Source organism: Nerophis ophidion, linkage group LG25 (assembly GCF_033978795.1).
Source record: "Nerophis ophidion isolate RoL-2023_Sa linkage group LG25, RoL_Noph_v1.0, whole genome shotgun sequence".
Classification (NCBI taxonomy): domain Eukaryota; kingdom Metazoa; phylum Chordata; class Actinopteri; order Syngnathiformes; family Syngnathidae; genus Nerophis; species Nerophis ophidion.
Genome location: NC_084635.1, coordinates 9260947 through 9282527, shown reverse-complemented (window position 1 = coordinate 9282527; position 21581 = coordinate 9260947). Strand labels below are relative to the sequence as shown.

At 42.5% G+C, this 21581-nt stretch overlaps 1 protein-coding gene across 1 annotated transcript in view; it reads left to right on the top strand.

Annotated features, from left to right (window-relative positions):
* LOC133542963 (leucine-rich repeat and immunoglobulin-like domain-containing nogo receptor-interacting protein 1-B) overlaps positions 1-21581 on the top strand; it is a 129889-nt gene that overhangs the window by 15549 nt on the left and 92759 nt on the right. The window contains exon 2 of the mRNA XM_061887263.1: positions 17075-17432. Within this exon, the coding sequence (XP_061743247.1) occupies positions 17421-17432 (12 nt within the window). The 5' untranslated portion in view covers positions 17075-17420. The remainder of the gene's footprint in view (positions 1-17074; positions 17433-21581) is intronic.

The window sequence follows — 21581 nt, the reverse complement described above, 5'->3', positions numbered from 1 at the left end:
ATATATATATATATATATATATATGTGTGTATATGTGTGTGTGTATGTATATATATATATATATATATATATATATATATATATATATATATATATATATATATATATATATATATATATATATATATATATATATATATATATATGTATATGTGTGTATATATATATATATATATATATATGTATATATATGTATATATATATATATATATATATATATATATGTGTGTGTATATATATATATATATGTGTGTATATATATATATATATGTGTGTATATATATATATATATGTATATATATATATACATATATATATATATATATATATAATGTATATGTCTTTCAACATTTTGGATTGCCGACCCTGGTCCTAAATAGATGACAGTGCCAGGATGATGTAAATAAGCACTTAAAGACATAATTATTGACAATACCAATTCAAAAGGCAACAAAAAATAAATATAAATTACATATACAATAAAACAATATCAAGTTAAAATGATGCAGTAACGTTAATCATCAACTTAAAGTGCCTTCTTTGGGGATTTTAATAGAGATCAATCTGGAATCATGAACTTAATTCTAAACATTTCTTCACAAAAAAAGAAATCTTTGACATCATTATTTATGGAACATGTCCACAAAAATCAAGCTGTCAACACTGAATATTGCATTGTTGCATTTCTTTTCACAGTTTATGAACTTACATTCATATTTTTTTTCACTGTTATGCTGATGACACCCAACTCTACATGCCCCTAAAGCTGACCAACACGCCGGACTGTAGTCAGTTGGAGGCGTGTCTTGATGAAATTAAACAATGGATGTCCGCTAATTTTTTGCAACTTAACGCCAAAAAAACGGAAATGCTGATTATCGGTCCTGCTAGACACCGACCTCTATTTAATAATACAACTTTAACATTTGACAACCAAATAATAAAACAAAGTGACTCGGTAAAAAAATCTGGGTATTATCTTCGACCCAACTCTCTCCTTTGAGTCACACATTAAAAGCGTTACTAAAACGGCCTTCTTTCATCTCTGTAATATCGCTAAAATTCGCTCCATTCTGTCCACTAAAGACGCCGAGATCATTATCCATGCGTTTGTTACGTCTCGTCTCGATTACTGTAACGAATTATTTTTGGGTCTCCCCATGTCTAGCATTAAAAGATTACAGTTGGTACAAAATGCGGCTGCTAGACTTTTGACAAGAACAAGAAAGTTTGATCACATTACGCCTGTACTGGCTCACCTGCACTGGCTTCCTGTGCACATAAGATGTGACTTTAAGGTTTTACTAATTACGTATAAAATACTACACGGTCTACCTCCATCCTATCTTGCCGATTGTATTGTACCATATGTCCCGGCAAGAAATCTGCGTTCAAAGGACTCTTGGCTTATTAGTGATTACCAGAGCCCAAAAAAAGTCTGCGGGCAATAGAGCGTTTTCCACTCGGGCTCCAGTACTCTGGAATGCCCTCCCGGTAACAGTTCGAGATGCCACCTCAGTAGAAGCATTTAAGTCTCACCTTAAAACTCATTAAAATGATGCAGTAACGTTAATAGAGTAGAAATGGCAATATTGAAAGACGCTGTTAATACAAAAAATAGTATTAATAAATTGTGTATTAAGAACAATGGCTCTAAATGCCTTAACTATAATTAAATACATTGTAGTATGCCCTATTTAAAATAATACTAATACAGCAGATATGCCCTTAGGGTTCAAATGGTACACATTTCACTTTTTCTCATCTTTTACAACTTCACCCCCCCAAAAAATATACTTTTGGCCTCTTAAAAACTAGTATTGTACTTTGGAGAGAATGTTCTTGTTCTATTTTTGAGATTATTTATCACGCTTTGGGTTTATTTTGTCTGCTGGACTTCAGTTCTACCTTTTTTGTTTTTGGCTCTTTCCACTTCTGGTGAGGGAACCTCCTAATTATATAGACCAATGAACTATGACGGAACCATATTGGTCTTAATTGACCCAAGCTGCATAAAGAGGTAGAGGCTTGCAGTCTGTTTGCAAAGAAGTTTACTTTTTCATTCATTTGGGTTTGTTTGCAACTTACTTGCCTTTTTGTAGATTGTTTGTTTATTTGATAAATATCATGTGCTCACGTCCACGCCTCGCTCGTGTTGATTCTCATCTGCGTCGAAGAAACAATCCACGTCCAAGCGTTGTTGTGAAACTTTCATCACTACCATATTAAAATTGCGCTTTTGACAACTTAAACCCTCCAATGCTGTGTCTAAAACACCCATTTTTTTTGCACATTCTGTCTCTCATAGTTGAAGTGTACCTATAATGAAAATTACAGACCTCAGTCATCATTTTTAGTGGGAGAACTTGCACAATCGGTGGCTGACTAAATAATTTTTTGCCCCACTGTATGTTGTCTTCGCAGTCTATTCAACTGAATATACGTTGAAAAGGATTTGCAAATCATTGTATTCTGTCCGAGTCCATGGTTCTCGCCCGGAAAAGGGTGGAATGCCATCTCCGGGTTGGGGAGGAGACCCTGCCCCAAGTGGAGGAGTTCAAGTACCTAGGAGTCTTGTTCACGAGTGGGGGAAGAGTGGATCGTGAGATCGACAGGCGGATCGGTGCGGCGTCTTCAGTAATGCGGACATTGTACCAATCCGTTGTGGCGAAGAAGGAGCTGAGCCGGAAGGCAAAGCTCTCAATTTACCGGTCGATCTACGTTCCCATCCTCACCTATGGTCATGAGCTTTGGGTCATGACTGTAAGGATAAGATCACGGGTACAAGCGGCCGAAATGAGTTTCCTCCGCCGTGTGGCGGGGCTCTCCCTTAGAGATAGGGTGAGAAGCTCTGCCATCCGGGAGGAACTCAAAGTAAAGCCGCTGCTCCTTCACATGGATAGGAGCCAGATGAGGTGGTTCGGGCATCTGGTCAGGATGCCACCCGAACGCCTCCCTAGGGAGGTGTTTAGGGCACGTCCAACCGGTAAGAGGCCACGGGGAAGACCCAGGACACGTTGGGAAGACTATGTCTCCCGGCTGGCCTGGGAACGCCTCGGGATCCCCCGGGAAGAGCTAGACGAAGTGGCTGGGGAGAGGGAAGTCTGGGTTTCCCTGCTTAGGCTGTTGCCCCTGCGACCCGACCTCGGATAAGCGGAAGAAGATGGATGGATGGATGTCTCTCATAGTTGAAGTGTACCTATAATGAAAATTACAGACCTCAGTCATCATTTTTAGTGGGAGAACTTGCACAATCGGTGGCTGACTAAATAATTTTTTGCCCCACTGTATGTTGTCTTCGCAGTCTATCAACTGAATATACGTTGAAAAGGATTTGCAAATCATTGCATTCTGTTTTTATTTACGATGCACACAACGTGCAAACTTCACTGTTTTTGGGTTTTGTAGATATATTTTTTTTATGGTTATTTACTATTGGGAGACGTCTGCACTCTCTATTCTCCCTATTTGATATTCCGTGTGCATATTCCCACATTGTACTACACATTACCTCCCAATCTATCCCTTCCACAACATCGTCATTTACCTTGGCATAAACCATTCCAAATGGCTCTTAAGGCCCCCTCCAGGCTTCCACGCACAGTGGTGAGTGCAACCATCAGCGGCCTCCTCTTGCTGTGTGTGAATCATTTAATTCTTGTCACACAGAGCGAAGGGAATCGGCTATGTGTGCCTTCACTGTAGATGTGTCTTCCCAGATACCGCAGGGACACTTCATATCAGCGGCAGCGCGTCTAAAATCCAATACAGTTTTGTGTCAAATCCCTCGTGCAGACGTGATAAAATAAAATAAAAAATAAAAAAACGCACCAATATAAAGCCGTCTTGTGTCTGTAGTGATGTCACTTGAGGGTTTGCAGTGATATCTGCGAAGTAAAAGTTTTGAGATATTCACTCGAGCAGATAAATTAAAAAGGAGCAAAATATTCCAGAGCTCTGCTCCAAAATGATAGGTTGTAAATGTTAATTTTGGTATTGGCATTTAAATGTTTGCAGATATTATAATGCACCGCTACACATGTTAAAGGCCTACTGAAATGAGATTTTCTTATTTAAAGGGGGATAGCAGTTCCATTCTATGTGTCATACATTTCGCGATATCGCCATATTTTTGCTGAAAGGATTTAGTAGAGAACATCCACGATAAATTTGGCAACTGTCGGTGCTCAGAAAAATTGCCCTGCCTCTACCAGAAGTCGCAGATGGTGTTACGACTCGGAGTAAGGAGAGGACCCAGATGCAGAGAAGAAGTTCCAAAAAGTCAAGCTTTTATTTTGAAACTACTTTTTACCTCCCAATGCAAAAAGTTTTTCACAAGAATAATCAACACGCGGAAAAATAATTCCGAGGATGAACAATTAACTTAAAATCACTCCACAAAAAAAAGGAGGAATACTAATCTATGGAAATTCTAACAAAAAAAGAATAATAATTAACGAAAAGCGCTCCAACAGGAGGAAAAAACACCAAAACGACCTATATATAAACACTAACTATAAATAACAAAAAAAATCACTCAATCAATGAGGCAATAAATTCGAAATTTGGAAAAACATAAACTCACCAATTAGGAAGACGAATGATAACCAAAGACGCTCGAAGGAGGAAAAAGTAAACTCAAAATTACAGGAAAAACTAGGGTAACTAGGAAAACAGGAGCAAGACAAGGAGGTAATCAAGGACATGGACATGGACGCTAGAAAGGCACGATAGGCGAGACGATCTGGCAACGGACAAACGGAGAAGTGAGCTTAAATAGGATATGGAGTGATGGGGAACAGGTGGAAACAATCAGGGATGACGTCAGACTGGTGACACAAAAGGGCCCGTGGTCTGAAACAAGAGGGTAGCTTTTCAAAATAAAACACGTAAATCACAAGACAGAAAAACCAAGACAAGACTTCCCTCACCGCGGTGTGACAGATGGCCCCTCACATATTTACATTGATTTTAATGGGAGTCTGCAACAAACAGTGCTATTCGGATTGAGAAAACAACAATTTCCCCGTTAATTTGAGCGAGGATGAAAGATTTGTGTTTGAGGATATTGATAGCGACGGACTAAAAAAAAAAAAGAGTTAAAAAAAAAAATACGCCATTGCATTGGGAAGGATTCCGATGTTTTTAAACACATTTACTAGGATAATTCTGGGCAATCCCTTATATTTCTATTGTGTTGCTAGTGTTTTAGTGAGTTTAATATTACCTGATAGTCGAAGAGGTGTGTCCACGGGTGTCTTGACGCGCAATGTCTCTGAGGGAAGTGTCTTAATGAAATCAAACAATGGTCGTCCGCTAATTTTTTGCAACTTAACACCCAGAAAACGGAAATGCTGATTATCGGTCCTGCTAGACACCGACCTCTATTTAATAATACAACTGTAACATTTGACGACCAAATAATTAAACAAGGTGACTCGGTAAAAAATCTGGGTGTTATCTTCCACCCAACTCTCTCCTTTGAGTCACACATTAAAAGCGTTACTAAAACGGCCTTCTTTCATCTCCGTAATATCGCTAAAATTCACTCCATTTTGTCCACTAAAGACGCTGAGATCATTATCCATGCGTTTGTTACGTCTTGTCTCGATTACTGTAACGTATTATTTTCGGGTCTCCCCATGTATTAAACGATTACAGTTGGTACAAAATGCGGCTGCTAGACTTTTGACAAGAACAAGAAAGTTTGATCACATTACACCTGTACTGGCTCACCTGCACTGGCTTCCTGTGCACTTAAGATGTGACTTTAAAGTTCTACTACTTACGTATAAAATACTACATGGTCTAGCTGCATCCTATCTTGCCGATTGTATTGTACCATATGTCCCGGCAAAAAAATCTGCGTTCAAAAGACTCCGGCTTATTAGTGATTCCTAAAGCCCCCAAAAAAAGTCTGCGGGCAATAGAGCGTTTTCCGTTCGGGCTCCAGTACTCTGGAATGCCCTCCCGGTAACAGTTCGAGATGCAACCTCAGTAGAAGCATTTAAGTCTCACCTTAAAACTCATTTGTATACTCTAGCCTTTAAATAGACCTCTTTTTTAGACCAGTTGATCTGCCGTTTCTTTTCTTTTTCTCCTCTGTCCCCGCTCCCTTTTGGAGGGGGTCCGGTCCGATGACCATGGATGAAGTACTGGCTGTCCAGAGTCGAGACCCAGGATGGACCGCTCGCCTGTGTATCGGTTGGGAACATCTCTACGATGCTGATCTGACTCCGCTTGGGATGGTTTCCTGTGGACGGGACTCTCGCTGCTGTCTTGGATCCGCTTTGAACTGAACTCTCGCTGCTGTCTTGTAGCCACTATGGATTGAACTTTCACAGTATCATGTTAGACCCGCTCGACATCCTTTGCTTTCGGTCCCCTAGACGGGGGAAGGGGGGGTTGCCCACATTTGAGGTCCTCTCCACTGGGTGTGAGTTCTCCTTGCCCTTATGTGGGTTCTTCCGAGGATGTCGTAGTCGTAGTGGTTTGTACAGTCCTTTTGAGACATTTGTGATTTAGGGCTATATAAATAAACATTGATAGATCATTGATATATAAACTATCAGACTGTGTGGTGGGTTTCAATAGGCCTTTAAGCTGTGATGCCATAGTTTCCTTGTTATGAAACACTCTTATAATAACCCGGAGGTTACTAAATTAATTTCTCCCTTCATTAGACATTAAAGATTTCTTCTAATGTGTTGTTGTTACATTCTGCAAGGCAGGCTGCGAAACACTTATTTTGCAGAGCCATTTTCTTATTTATTATTCATAAAACAGACTATAACTGTTTTATAATGTTCACTCTGCTCGTTTTCTGATGAACTTGCTTAATGGCAAAACCTGCTTAAGCACATTTGTTGCAAGATTGCCTTGTTTTTTGTTTTTTTTTGTTTTGTGTTTTTTTGTGGAAGAACCTCTGGAGATAACCGAGTGTGAGACTGTAAATCTTTACCACAAAATTGTGCAAACCGTTGCACGACACTTCTAAAAATAGATTTTGTTTTCCCCCCAGAAGTATGGCCGTCAACAAGATAGTTTTTTGTCGACAATGTTACGTACATGGAAGACACACACAATAGTTGGTATGACTTAAATATACAAACCCCGTTTCCATATGAGTTGGAAAATTGTGTTAGATGTAAATATAAACTGAACACAATGATTTAAATCATTTTCAACCCATATTCAATTGAATATGCTACAAAGACAACATATTTGATGTTAAAACTGATAAACATATTTTTTTTTGCAAATCATTAACTTTAGAATTTGATGCTAGTAACACGTGACAAAGAAGTTGGGAAAGGTGGCAATACATACTGATAAAGTTGAAAAATTCTCATCAAACACTTATTTGGAACATCCCACAGGTGTGCAGGCTAATTGGGAACAGGTGGGTGCCATGATTGGGTATAAAAGCAGCTTCCATGAAATGCTAAGTAATTCACAAACAAGTATGGAGTGAGGGTCACCACTTGTAAGCAAATTGACGAACAGTTTTAGAACAACATTTCTCAACGAGCTATTGCAAGGAATTTAGGGATTTTACCATCTACGGCCCCTAAAATCAAACGGTTTAGAGAATCTGGAGAAATCACTGCACGTAAGCGATGATATTACGGACCTTTGATCCCTCAGGCGGTACTGCATCAAAAAAAGACATCAGTGTGTAAAGGATATCACCACATGGGCTCAGGATCACTTCATAAAACCACTGTCAGTAACTACAGTTGGTCGCTACATCTGTAAGTGCAAGTTAAAACTCTGCTATGCAAAGCAAAACCCATTTATCAACAACACCAAGGAACGCTGGGCCCGAGCTCATCTAAGATGGACTGATGCAAAGTGGAAAGAGGTTCTGTGGTCTGACGAGTCCACATTTCAAATTGCTTTTGGAAATATTGGACGTGGTGTCCTCCGGAACAAAGAGGAAAATAACCAGTTATAGGCGCAAAGTTCAAAAGTCAGCATCTGTGATGGTATGGGGGTGTATTATTGCCCAAGACATGGGTAACTTAAGCATCTGTGAAGGCACCATTAATGCTGAATGGTCCATACAGGTTTTGGAGCAAGATATGTTGCCATCCAAGCACTAGTATCATGGACGCCCCTGCTTATTTCAGCAAGACAATGCCAAGCCACGTGTTACAACAGCTTGGTTTCGTAGTAAAAGAGTGCGGGTACTGACCTGTCTTCCATCTAAAATGTGTGGCGCATTATGAAGCGTAAAATACGACAGCGGAGACCCCGGACTGTTGAACAACTGAAGCTCTATATAAAACAAGAATGGGAAATAATTCCACTTTCAGAGCTTCAACAATTAGTTTCCTCAGTTCCCAAAGGTTTATTGAGTGTTGTTAAAAGAAAAGGTGATGTAACACAGTGGTGAACATGCCCTTTCCCAACTACTTTGGCACATGACATTTATTTATAAAGGACTTTTGAATTGTTGCTATTTTTAGAATTTTTTTTTTTAAATCCCACGTACCCCTTGGCATACCTTCAAGTTCCCCCAGGGGTACGTGTACCCCCATTTTAGAACCACTGTTCTAGGCGTCACTGCAGTTGTTGTCACCCGGCCACTACAACACGGCAACGACGTGGAAATACTTAATCACAGTCTGGGTAATTCCTCGAAGTTAGAACCAGGTTTCCATGTGGTGAAACCACGGGTGTAAGTCTTTACGCCCAAATTGGGTCAACTTGACAGCCGCAGCTATGACCATTAGCTGTGTTGTTAGCATTCTGTGATGTCGTTCCACAATGCTCACAACAAAGGCTCACGAATGCCATGTGGAGCTGATGATGTTGAGGATGAAGTCCATCAGCAGAGTTCCTCTCCACTCGACAGCTGCTGGTAGCCGATAACGGTCTTGTAAGCATTAAGTGGTATGCTCGTCCATCTTTGACACTTTTAATACTTTTTAATCTTTTCTTTTTTAACCTTGCATGCCCCTGTGTGTTCCTACCCTTGTAAAGCTGCTAAAAATGTGAATTTATTTAGAAAAAGATCCATCTATAAAACCCAAAACCAGTGAAGTTGACAAGTTGTGTAATTTGTAAATAAAAACAGAATACACTGATTTGTTAATCATTTCCAACTTATATTCAATTGAATAGACTGCAAAGACAAGATACTTAATGTTGGAACTGAGAAAACATTTGTTTTTCAAATAATCATTAACTTTTTTCCACTGTATTACATGGCCTTTCCTTTTAACAACACCTCAGTTAAAATTTGGGAACTGAGGAAACCAATTTTTGAAGCTTCTCAGGTGGAATTATTTCCCATTCTTGCTTGATGTACAGTTTAAGTTGTGGTATTTTTGGCTTCATATTGCGCCAATTGGAGACAGGTCTGGACTACAGGCAGGCCGGTCTAGTACCCGCACTATTTTACTATGAAGCCACGCTGTTGTAACACGTGGCTTGGCATTGTCTTGCTGAAATAAGCAGGGGCGTCCAAAAGATGGAAACATATGTTGCTCCAAAAATATGTATGTACCTTTCAGCATTAATGGTGCCTTCACAGATGTGTAATTTACCCAAGCTTTGGGCACTAATACATAGCATCCCAGAAGCTGGCTTTTGAACTTTGCGACCATTACAATCCGGATGGTTCTTTACTTCTTCCTTCCGGAGGACAAAACATCAACAGTTTTAAAAACAATTTGAAATTTGGACTTGTCAGACCTCAGAACACTTTTCCACTTTGCATTAGATGAGCTCGGGCCCAGCGAAGCCGGCAGCATTTCTGGGTGTTGTTGATAAATGGCTTTGCATCGTAGAGTTTTAACTTGCACTTACAGATGTAGCGACAAACTGTAGTTACTGACAGTGGTTTTCTGAAGTTTTCCTGAGTCCATGTGGTGATATCTGTTACACACTGATGTAGCATTTTAGTGCTGTACCGCCTGAGGAATCCAAAGTCACAGGCATTCAATGCTGGTTTTCGGCTTTTCTCATGATTCTCTGAACCTTTTGATAATATTACGAATTGTAGATGGTGAAATCCATAAATTCCTTGCAATAGCTCGTTGAGAAATGTTGTTCTTAAACTGTTCGACGATCTGCTCACACATTTGTTCACAATGTGTCGACCCTCGCCCCATCCTTGTCTGTGAATGACTGAGCATGTCATGGAAGCCGCTTTTATACCCAGTCATGGTACCCACCTGTTTCCAATTAGCCTGTTCACCTGTGGGATGTTCCAAATAAGTGTTTGATGAGCATTCCTCAACTTTCTTAGTCTTTTTTGCCACTTGTGCCAGATTTTTTGCAACATGTTGCAGGCATCAAATTCCAAATGAGCAAATATTTGCAAACAAAGTTTTACAGTTCGAACGTTAAGTATCTTGTCTTTGCAGTCTATTCAATGGAATATAGGTTCAAAGGGATTTGCAAATCATTGTATTTTGTTATTATTTACCAATTACACAACTTGCCAACTTCACCGGTATTGGGTTTTGTATGTTCTGTCAGCATTTTCCAAGCACAATTCCACTCAATTTGAGGCACAATTCCAGCAATTAAACATCAGTGGAAGAGGATCCAAAATAAAACCCTTGTGGCTTACTTTATTTTTCCCTGCTATGCAGCAGAGCGTGTGCCCCCCTGGATGCGAGCGTGAAGCGGCCCTACAATTCCGTAGTTGCGATATGAATATTATTAACGCCATAATGTCCCCACTGGTGTTCTCGCGCCAAACCAAAGAGGAGCCGTAAACTCAGCGCATCCACTGAGGCTAAAAGCTCCATTATGCATATCACTGGTGCCTTGCACAACATAGCATGGTCCACTAAAAAAAAAAAACAGCTCATGCTAAACAGAATGTGCAAACTATAAAATCGCATAAATCAGAGTTTTTTCCTGGTCCAAAATGAGGCAGAGGTGGTACAATCCTGACCATGCGCCAGAATTTTAACGCCTGAAAAATTGTACTTTTTTTTTAAATTTACAGTAATATGCTGTAAAGAACACGGTAAAATGTATTGTCATTTTTAATAATTTGATGGGTAGTTTGCTGTAAAATTATCGGTCAAGCAGATATTTAAGTATTTGCTTTTATCTAGACAAAAAATGATTGGAAAGTCTAAGATTAAGTCTCTAAGTCTAACATACAAACCCCGTTTCCATATGAGTTGGGACATTGTGTTAGATGTAAATATAAACGGAATACAATGATTTGCAAATAATTTTCAACCCATATTCAATTGAATGCACTACAAAGACGAGATATTTGATGTTCAAACTCATAAACTTTTTTTTTTTTAAAATAATAATTAAAGGCCTACTGAAATGAGATTGTCTTATTCAAACGGGGATAGCAGGTCCATTCTATGTGTCATACTTGATCATTTCGCGATATAGCCGTATTTTTGCGGAAAGGATTTAGTAGAGAACATAGACGATAAAGTTTGCCACTTTTGGTACTTCCTGGAAAAGCCTCGCCTTTACCGGAAGTCGCAAAGTGTGAGGGCTCCTCACATATTCACATTGATTTTAATGGGAGCCTCCAACAAAAACAGTGCTATTCGGACCGAGAAAACGACAATTTCCCCATTTAATTTGAGCGAGGATGAAAGATTCGTGTTTGAAGATATTGATAGCGATGGACTAGAAAAAACAAACAAAAAAAAAACTAGTTAAAAAACCAATAGCATTGGGACGTATTCCAATGTTTTTAGACACATTTACTAGGATAATTCTGGGAAATCCCTTATCTTTCTATTGTGTTGCTAGTGTTTTAGTGAGTTTAATATTACCTGATAGTCAGAGGGGTGTGTCCACGGGTGTGTTGACGCCATGTCTCACGGGTGTCGACGGCAGCTGTACGGACGACACAAGCTCAGCTGATATCCAGTAAGGGGCGACTTTTTACCACAATTTTCTCACTGAAACCTGCTAGTAGACATTCGGTTGGGATCCATGTCTGCTTGACCGCACTCTGATCCATAGTAAAGTTTCAACTCCGGGAATTTTAAACAAGGAATCAACCTGTGTTTGTGTGGCTAAAAGCTAAAGCTTCCCAACTCCATCTTTCTACTTTGACTTCTCCAATATTAATTGAACAAATTGCAAAAGATTCAGCAACACAGATGTCCAAAATACTGTGTAATTATGCCGTTAAAGCAGACGACTTTTAGCTGTGTGTGTGTGCAGCGCTCATACTTCCTAAAAACGCGTGACGTCCTGCGTACACGTCTTCATTACACAACGTTTCCAAGACGAAACTCCCAGGAAATTTAAAATTCTAATTTAGTAAACTAAAAAAGCCGTATTGGCATGTGTTGCAATGTTAATATTTCATCATTGATATATAAACTATCAGACTGCGTGGTCGCTAGTAGTGGGTTTTAGTAGGCCTTTAACTTACAATTTTGTGGCGGCAACACGTGCCAAAGTAGTTGGGAAAGGGCATGTTCACCACTGTGTTACATCACCTTTTCTTCTAACAACACTCAATAAATGTTTGGGAACTGAGGAAACTAATTGTTGAAGCTTTGAAAGTGGAATTCTTTCCCATTCTTGTTTTATGTAGAGCTTCAGTCGTTCAAGTGGAGTGGAGTGATTGCTCCAGATTCTCTGAACCTTTTGATGATATTATGAACCGTAGATGTTGAAATCCCTAAATGTCTTGCAATTGCACTTTGAGAAACGTTGTTCTTAAACTGTTTGACGATTTGCTCACGCAGTTGTGGACAAAGGGGTGTACCTCGCCCCATCCTTTCTTGTGAAAGACTGAGCATTTTTTGGGAAGCTGTTTTTATACCCAATCATGGCACCCACCTGTTACCAATTAGCCTGCATGCCTGTGGGATGTTCCAAATAAGTGTTTGATGAGCATTCCTCAACTTTATTAGTATTTATCCCCACCTTTCCCTACTCATTTGTCACGTGTTGCTGGCATCAAATTCTAAAGTTAATGATTATATGCACAAAAAAAAAAGGTTTATCAGTTTGAACATCAAATATGTTGTCTTTGTAGCATATTCAATTGAATATGGGTTGAAAATGATTTACAAATCATTGTATTCTGTTTATATTTACATCTAACACAATTTCCCAACTCATATGGAAACAGAGTTTGTACAAGTACGGTTTTCATCGAAAAATATTGCATGCTATCGATCAATTATTAGTGCTAACGACGACATTGAGGAAAAGAACAACCCCACTAATCATCTTGTCCTCGCCTCGTTTTTTTTTTTTTTTTGACTTGGCTTGTTAAATGATAAATGGGTTGTACTTGTATAGCGCTTTTCTACCTTCAAGGTACTCAAAGCGCTTTGACACTACTTCCACATTTACCCATTCACACACACATTCACACACTGATGGAGGGAGCTGCCATGCAAGGCGCCAACCAGCACCCATCAGGAGCAAGGGTGAAGTGTCTTGCTCAGGACACAACGGACGTGACGAGGTTGGTTCTAGGTGGGATTTGAACCAGTGACCCTCGGGTTGCGCACGGCCACTCTCCCACTGTTCAGTGACAAGGGCTCCTCCTGTCCACTCCGCTAAATCCTCCACCCCATAATTTCCTTTAAACATTCCCTGACGGAGGAGCCTCACTTTGCACAGGCGGATGTTGCCTCAAACTGCCATTAAACACCTGTATCATTCTTCGGGAAGATGATCCGTTTCTTTTGGACCAGTGGTTCTTAACCTTGTTGGAGGCACCGAACTCCCACCAGTTTCATACGCGCATTCACCGAACCCTTCTTTAGTGGAAAAAAAAGAAAACATTCAAATTGAAGACAAAGTTGTGTGTTTTTGGTAACACTTTAGTATGGGGAACATATTCTAAGTAACAAAGACTTGATTTAGAGTTATTTTGACACTAGGGGAACATATTCTAAGTAATAAAGACTTATCCATCCTTCCATCCATCATCTTCCGCTTATCCAAGGTTAGGTCGCGGGGGCAGCAACCTAAGCAGGGAAGCCCAGACTTCCCTCTCCCCAGCTTCGTCTAACTCGTCCCGGGAGATCCCGAGGCGTTCCCAGGCCAGCCGGGAGACATAGTCTTCCCAACGTGTCCTGGGTCTTCCCCGTGGCCTCCTACCGGTTGGACGTGCCCTAAACACCTCCCTAGGGAGGCGTTCGGGTGGCATCCTGACCAAATGTCCGAGCCACCTAATCTGGCTCCTCTCGATGTGAAGGAGCAGCGGCTTTACTTTGAGTTCCTCCCGGATGGCAGAGCTTCTCACCCTATCTCTAAGGGAGAGCCCCGCCACACGGCGGAGGAAACTCATTTCGGCCGCTTGTACCCGTGATCTTATCCTTTCGGTCATGACCCAAAGCTCATGACCATAGGTGAGGATGGGAACGTAGATCGACCGGTAAATTGAGAGCTTTGCCTTCCGGCTCAGCTCCTTCTTCACCGCGACGGATTGATACAACGTCCACATTACTGAAGACGCCGCACCAATCCGCCTGTCGATCTCACGATCCACTCTTCTCCCACTCATGAACAAGACTCCTAGGTACTTGAACTCCTCCACTTGGGGCAGGGTCTCCTCCCCAACACGGAGATGGCATTCCACCCCTATCCGGGCGAGAACCATGGACTCGGACTTGGAGGTGCTGATTCTCATTCCGGTCGCTTCACACTCGGCTGCGAACCGATCCAGTGAGAGTTGAAGATTCCAACCAGATGAAGCCATCAGGACCACATCATCTGCAAAAAGCAGAGACCTAATCCCGCGGCCACCAAACCGGAACCCCTCAACGCCTTGACTGCGCCTAGAAATTCTGTCCATAAAAGTTATGAACAGTATAAAGACTTAATTTAGAGTTATTTGGTTAGGGTCAGGGTTAGGATTCTCATAAGGCCAAGCAGAATAAGGCATTAATTAGCACCTAATGACTAATAAAGAGCCAATATGTTACTAAGTTGCATGTTAATAAGCAACTAAATAATGGTGAATATGTTACCAGGGCTTCACGGTGGAAGAGGGGTTAGTGCGTCTGCCTCACAATACGAAGGTCCTGCAGTCCTGTGTTCAAATCCAGTCTCGGGATCTTTCTGTGTGGAGTTTGCATGTTCTCCCCGTGAATGCGTGGGTTCCCTCCGGGTACTCCGGCTTCCTCCCACTTCCAAAGACATGCACCTGGGGATAGGTTGATTGGCAACACTAAATTGGCCCTAGTGTGTGAATGTGAGTGTGAATGTTGTCTGTCTATCTGTGTTGGCCCTGCGATGAGGTGGCGACTTGTTCAGGGTGTACCCCGCCTTCCGCCCGATTATAGCTGAGATAGGCGCCAGCGCCCCTTGCGACCCCGATAGGGAATAAGCGGTAGATAATGGATGGATGGATGTTACTAAGTTGCATGTTAATAAGCAACTAAATAATGGTGAATATGTTACCAGGGCTTCACGGTGGCAGAGGGGTTAGTGCGTCTGCCTCACAATCCGAAGTTCCTGCAGTCCTGGGTTCAAATCCAGGCTCGGGATCTTTCTGTGTGGAGTTTGCATGTTTTCCCCGTGAATGCGTGGGTTCCCTCCGGGTACTCCGGCTTCCTCCCACTTCCAAAGACATGCACCTGGGGATAGGTTGATTGGCAACACTAAATGGTCCCTAGTGTGTGAATGTGAGTGTGAATGTTGTCTGTCTATCTGTGTTGGCCCTGCGATGAGGTGGCGACTTGTTCAGGGTGTACCCCGCCTTCCGCCCGATTATAGCTGAGATAGGCGCCAGCGCCCCCCGCGACCCCGAAAGGGAATAAGCGGTAGATAATGGATGGATGGATGTTACTAAGGTGCATGTTAATAAGCAACTAAATAATGGTGAATATGTTACCAGGGCTTCACGGTGGCAGAGGGGTTAGTGCGTCTGCCTCACAATACAAAGGTCCTGCAGTCCTGGGTTCAAATCCAGTCTCGGGATCTTTCTGTGTGGAGTTTGCATGTTTTCCCCGTGAATGCGTGGGTTCCCTCCGGGTACTCCGGCTTCCTCCCACTTCCAAAGACATGCACCTGGGGATAGGTTGATTGGCAACACTAAAATGGTCCCTAGTGTGTGAATGTGAGTGTGAATGTTGTCTGTCTATCTGTGTTGGCCCTGGGATTAGGTGGCGACTTGTCCAGGGTGTACCCCGCCTTCTTGCTGCGTGTCTCTATTCGGTGGCCTTCATGTTTTGCTGCTGCTAGTCCAAAGTCAACAACAACAGTTGTGTGTTGGTGAGAGACAAGAAGGGAGTTTGTTGTGTCTTCGCCGCACTGTCCTTCGGGAGAGTCTCGAAGCCAGGGAAGCAATCCAAGTTAGAATGTATTGTATGCGAGTGAAGATAAAATGCGCTTTTCACTCAGGGTTCCCTCCGGGTACTCCGGCTTCCTCCCACTTCCAAAGACATGCACCTGGGGATAGGTTGATTGGCAACACTAAAATGGTCCCTAGTGTGTGAATGTGAGTGTGAATGTTGTCTGTCTATCTGTGTTGGCCCTGTGATGAGGTGGCGACTTGTCCAGGGTGTACCCCGCCTTCCGCTCGATTGTAGCTGAGATAGGCGACCCCGAAAGGGAATAAGCGGTAGAAAATGGATGGATGGATGTTACCGTATTTTTTTTACTGGTGCACAAAATCAACCGTGCAAGGACATCACCTTGTTCAAACAACAAAACTAAAACAGTGAATAAACTCCCAACAAATTACACACCTGCAAATCAATCAGCTGTTGCCGTATCCGTAATATGCCAACAGGGAGAAAATTAAATTTACACGAGGAGTCTGGTGTGTTTTGACCTGGGCCGAACCCCTGAGGTCGACTCACCGAAACCCCTAGGGTTCCATCGAACCCTGGTTAAGAACCACTGTTTTGGACTACGGACCTCACGGCTCATATCTGGGACAACGCCGTTGCAAGATTCTGTGTTCTGTTCGCCACCCGTGTCACCTTCTTGTCTTCCTCTACTCCTTTGTCCCCGCGCTTGTTTCCCGTCTCGTGCAAGCAAGTCTACTCGATTTGCACAAATAACCGGTAGAGGGAAACAAAAAGCGGCATCAGCGCGACGTGTGCGTTTTCTTTCACACTCTCTTTAATGTGTCCTCTCATTCTTCCAGGGCACTGCAGCTCCTCCTTCCGCCGCTCTCATCCGCCGCCCCCCCTCCCGCCGTCCTACCTCCTCCTTCCCAGTCGGCGCTCGGTGCAGCATGCATGTGAGCGCCTGCCAGGCTGCGTGTTTACATGTTAGCCCATCAGTGCTGGCGGATTTTAGCGCATCTGGAGCGGACGGAGGCGTTTCTCGGATGTCCCCAACTTACAAGGGATACTGGCCATCCGTCTCCAGCCCTCGGACCCCCGGCCCGTCTTCTTCGCTGCACCCACCCCCCCTTTCGTCTCCATGCCTTTGGAGGCATTTCGAATTCCCCCTGGCAACATGGAGCTGCCTGAATTAGAATTCTCCGCATGACGGTCCTGGTGAGTACTCCCGTCTCTGTGGTGTGGGGCTTTGAGCTCGGAGGATCAGATTTAATATGGTGCAGTGGTGGAGCCATGTGATAGCCGGTGAGCAAATTGATCTCAGGGATATATATTGGATGGGTATAGTGGCAGTGATGGAAGGGATTATTCACAGAGGGGGAGCTTCAGATCTCATTTGTGCTTTGTCATCCAAATGGGTTTCATTTTGTTCTAAGCTTTATGCAATAGAACTCACGTGGTCTGCGAGTATTGCCTTAAAGCTGTCATCAATACAATGGACGCAGAAAACGCCGCTGAACAAACACCACGATTCATTTTTTTAATCACAGCTGAAGGTGTGAGACTGTGTTAATTTTTTTGGGTCTTTATGTCTCATTAACATTCATGTTCCTCCAAATGCCAGCAAACTTAATTTATTCAGTGCCACCTTTTGGCTGTGAGCTGGTTTGCCACAGGTCATATCAATGGGTGGCGGGCAGTGGACGCGGAGGTGGGGGAGCTCGGGCTTTAGGGGGAAGAGGGATGGACTTTGTTTGATGATTTATGCAAGCCATGAATGAGGTCTCATATTTAAAAATCCGACCGCGTGGTGAATTTGCATAAGCGTAAGCGCGGCTGCAACACTGCTGTCACCCTCTCGCCTCGTAACACGGCATGAATAACCTACGCAGACCTGACCTCGGAGTCAAAAAAGGTTTGCTTTCAATCGCCGAGGCTTAGTTTTTGCATTACGTTATTTACCGCCGATGCTCAACATCACTTCTGTGGACAGGATAGAACAGGGGCCGGGAACCTTTTTGGCTGAGAGAGCCAAGAAGCCAAATATTTTAAAATATATTTCTGTAAGAGCCATATAATATTTTTTCTAAAAACATTATTCTGAAGCTAACTGTGGAGGGAGGCGTGGCCTGCGGGCCTGCAACGAAGCTGGGTGTTGCCAGGATCAGCCTCGAAATCAGCGACAGGTGCGTAGATGGCCCATCTGGGCCTTGTTATCTAATCAAATGCCGCTCGGTTATAAGCAGCAGCCAGGAGGAGAGACGGGGGTTGGAGCTGGAGCCAAACCACAAGCGAGGACGAAAGACAATTGCTGGAAAGCAACTGAGAGACTTATTGAAAAATAAAACAATATTATAACCCTGAAACAGGCTCTCATGTTGGTGCTTGGTGGTCTGAAGAACCCCCAGGAGGGCAAGCCCCAGACTAACCAATAGTAAATAAATAACTTCCTACCATTAACGCAACTTCTTAAACAGGTGCGGTAGAAAACGGATGGATGGATTAAAAATGCATGAGAATGTTTTTTTTAACACTGTGATTACAAGTGGAATTATTCATTACTTATCGTGTTAAGGAATGTCAGCTCAGATTTATCCGAGAGCCAGACGCAGTCATCAAAAGAGCCACATCTGGTTCTAGAGCCATAGGTTCCCTACCCCTGGGATAGAACAACGAGGTTCGTCTTTTAATCGTCTAGTCAAGGTTCCGTCGTTCCTTCCTGAAATCAAAGTGTATGAGGAAAAGAAAAATGGCTACAAGAAGAAAGGTTGAACACAGGTCACCGAATGAGGCGTAAGAAGGGGGACTAGCCGATTACGGTATTTTCCGGAGCATAGGGCGCACCGGCTTATAAGGTGCACTGCTGATGAATGGTCTATTTTTGATCTTTTTTCATATATTAGGCGCACCGGATTATAGGGCGCATTAAAAGTCATATTAATGTTATTTGGTTTTGAATGGAAAACACTTCCTTGAGGTCTACCTCAGTCTTTTTCAACCGACTGAGATACAGTCTGGTGTGCAGTGGGAAAGTATCCGTTTTCACCTATTTGGGGTAAAAATTATTTTTTGCAAACCAGTAATTATATATTCTGCAAATGATGTGTTATTGTTGAGTGTCGGTGCTGTCTAGAGCTCGGCAGAGTAACCTTGTAATACTCTTCCATATCAGTAGGTAGCTAATTGCTTTGTAGATATTGGAAACAGCGGGAGGCAGGGTGCAGGTAAAAGGGTGTCTATTGCTCAAACAAAATATAAACAAAGAGTGAGGTTCCCTAAGAAAAGCCATAGCAGCTTAGGTATGGCTATGCAGAAGGAAACTAAAACTGAACGGGCTACAAAATAAACAGAAACAGAATGCTGGACGACAGCAACGACTTACTGTGGAGCAAATATGGCGTCCACAATGTACAACATGACATGACAATCGACAATGTCCCCACGAAAAAGGATAAAAACAAAGTAGATGTGGGCGTGACGCAGTGGGGAGAGTGGCCGTGCGCAACCCGAGGGTCCGTGGTTCAAATCCCACCTAGTACCAACCTCGTCATGTCCGTTGTGTCCTGAGCAAGACACTTCACCCTTGCTCCTGATGGGTGCTGGTTGGCGCCTTGCATGGCAGCTCCCTCCATCTGTGTGTGAATGTGTGTGTGAATGGGTAAATGTGGAAGTAGTGTCAAAGCGCTTTGAGTACCTTGAAGGTAGAAAAGCGCTGTACAAGTACAACCCATTTATCATTTATTTAAATATCACTCAAATGAAGACCTAAAACTGCTACAGGAAAATACCCAAAAAATAGAAAAAGCCAATAAATTGGAGCGCAAGACAAAAACTAAAACACTACACACAGGACAACAGCAAAAAAGTCCAAATAAGTCAGGGTGTGATGTGACAGTACACCTACTTTGACACAAGAGCTATAGTCATGCATGCTTGGTTATGGTTTGAAGTCATATCCAACAATTGCGACAACGACTTTTTACTGTCAACTGAGTTTAGTTTATAAATGATTTCTGCTGGTGGTGTCCGTCCGGGTTTTGTCAAGGCAAAAAATGTGCCTTGGCTCAAAAAAGGTTGAAAATCACTGGTCTACCTAACATGTAATACTGGTTCTTTGGTCAAAATGTTGCATAGATTATGTTATACAGATCATCTTCAAGCCGCTTTCTGACAGTCTTTTCCGGATGCGCCGTTTTGTGGGCGGTCTTATTTACGTGGCTCACCTTCGGCAGCGTCTTCTCTTTGTCATCTTTGGTGTAGCGTGCAAGGACGGGGGTGGGAGAAGTGTCAAAAGATGGGGCTGACTGTTTTACTGACATTCGGACTTTACTTGAATCAATAACGGAGCAGCATTTTCTCATCCACACCAGAAATGCGTCCCGTGAAAATCCGTCCGATCGGAACTGTAATAACTAAAGTTCCTTGGGTGAATAATGTTAACTCACTACGCCGGTATGTTTTAATGCTTTCATGACAGACATAAGTAAGGACTTTACACTACTTTATATTAGAAATAGCAACACCGGAGGATTAATGTCCCATAACAAAAAGATACAGAAAAATTAGAAGCTTATCAACTATGGCGTCGGTGCGGATGCGTGCAATTTTTCAGGATTTATGGAGATCCCAAATACAAATCAGCAGGTACTAGAAGGTAAAAAAAGTTGCTTTTGCATGATATTGCGAAACAAAACGACAGATAATGTCTTACCTTATACACACACCATGATAATTCTTCTATGTTTAATGCGCCGACAATCCATCAAACGGTGTGGCTTTATAGCTTACCAAAGTCGTACTAAAACATTTTGATAGATTTTTGAGCCCCGTGTATAATCTTCTATATCAGTGGTCTCAGACATGCGGGCCAATTGCGGCCCGCTAGACGTTATTTTGCGGCCCCCACCTTAATAAGAATTTTTTAAAGTTAGCGCGGCCCGCAAATTTTATATGAATGGCTCTTGACAGCGTTGTTATTTGGGTCCAAAATGGCTCTTTCAACGTTCTGGGTTGCCTACCCCTGCATTGGTGGAAAAGCGGCAAATGAGTGAAATCGACAGAAACGTTGCCATGGAGACAAGGGTTTTCTTACGTGCCTGGCTGCAGTCACACCGCGACACCTGTCCGTCAGTAATAATACTCCCCGATAACCTGGGCCAATTCAAACCGTTATTTGTTTTTATTTATTGTTTAATTTGCACTGCCTCACACGATGAACACGACAAATATTTCTAGATGACGCCGGATAATACGTCGGGAGCCGTCACTTTTATTACCCGCCGACCGCCGTGTTGCTGTACGGAGGAAAAGCGGAACGACACACATTGCGGAAATAACATTATTCTCCGTGCGTCGGCTAATTACAAA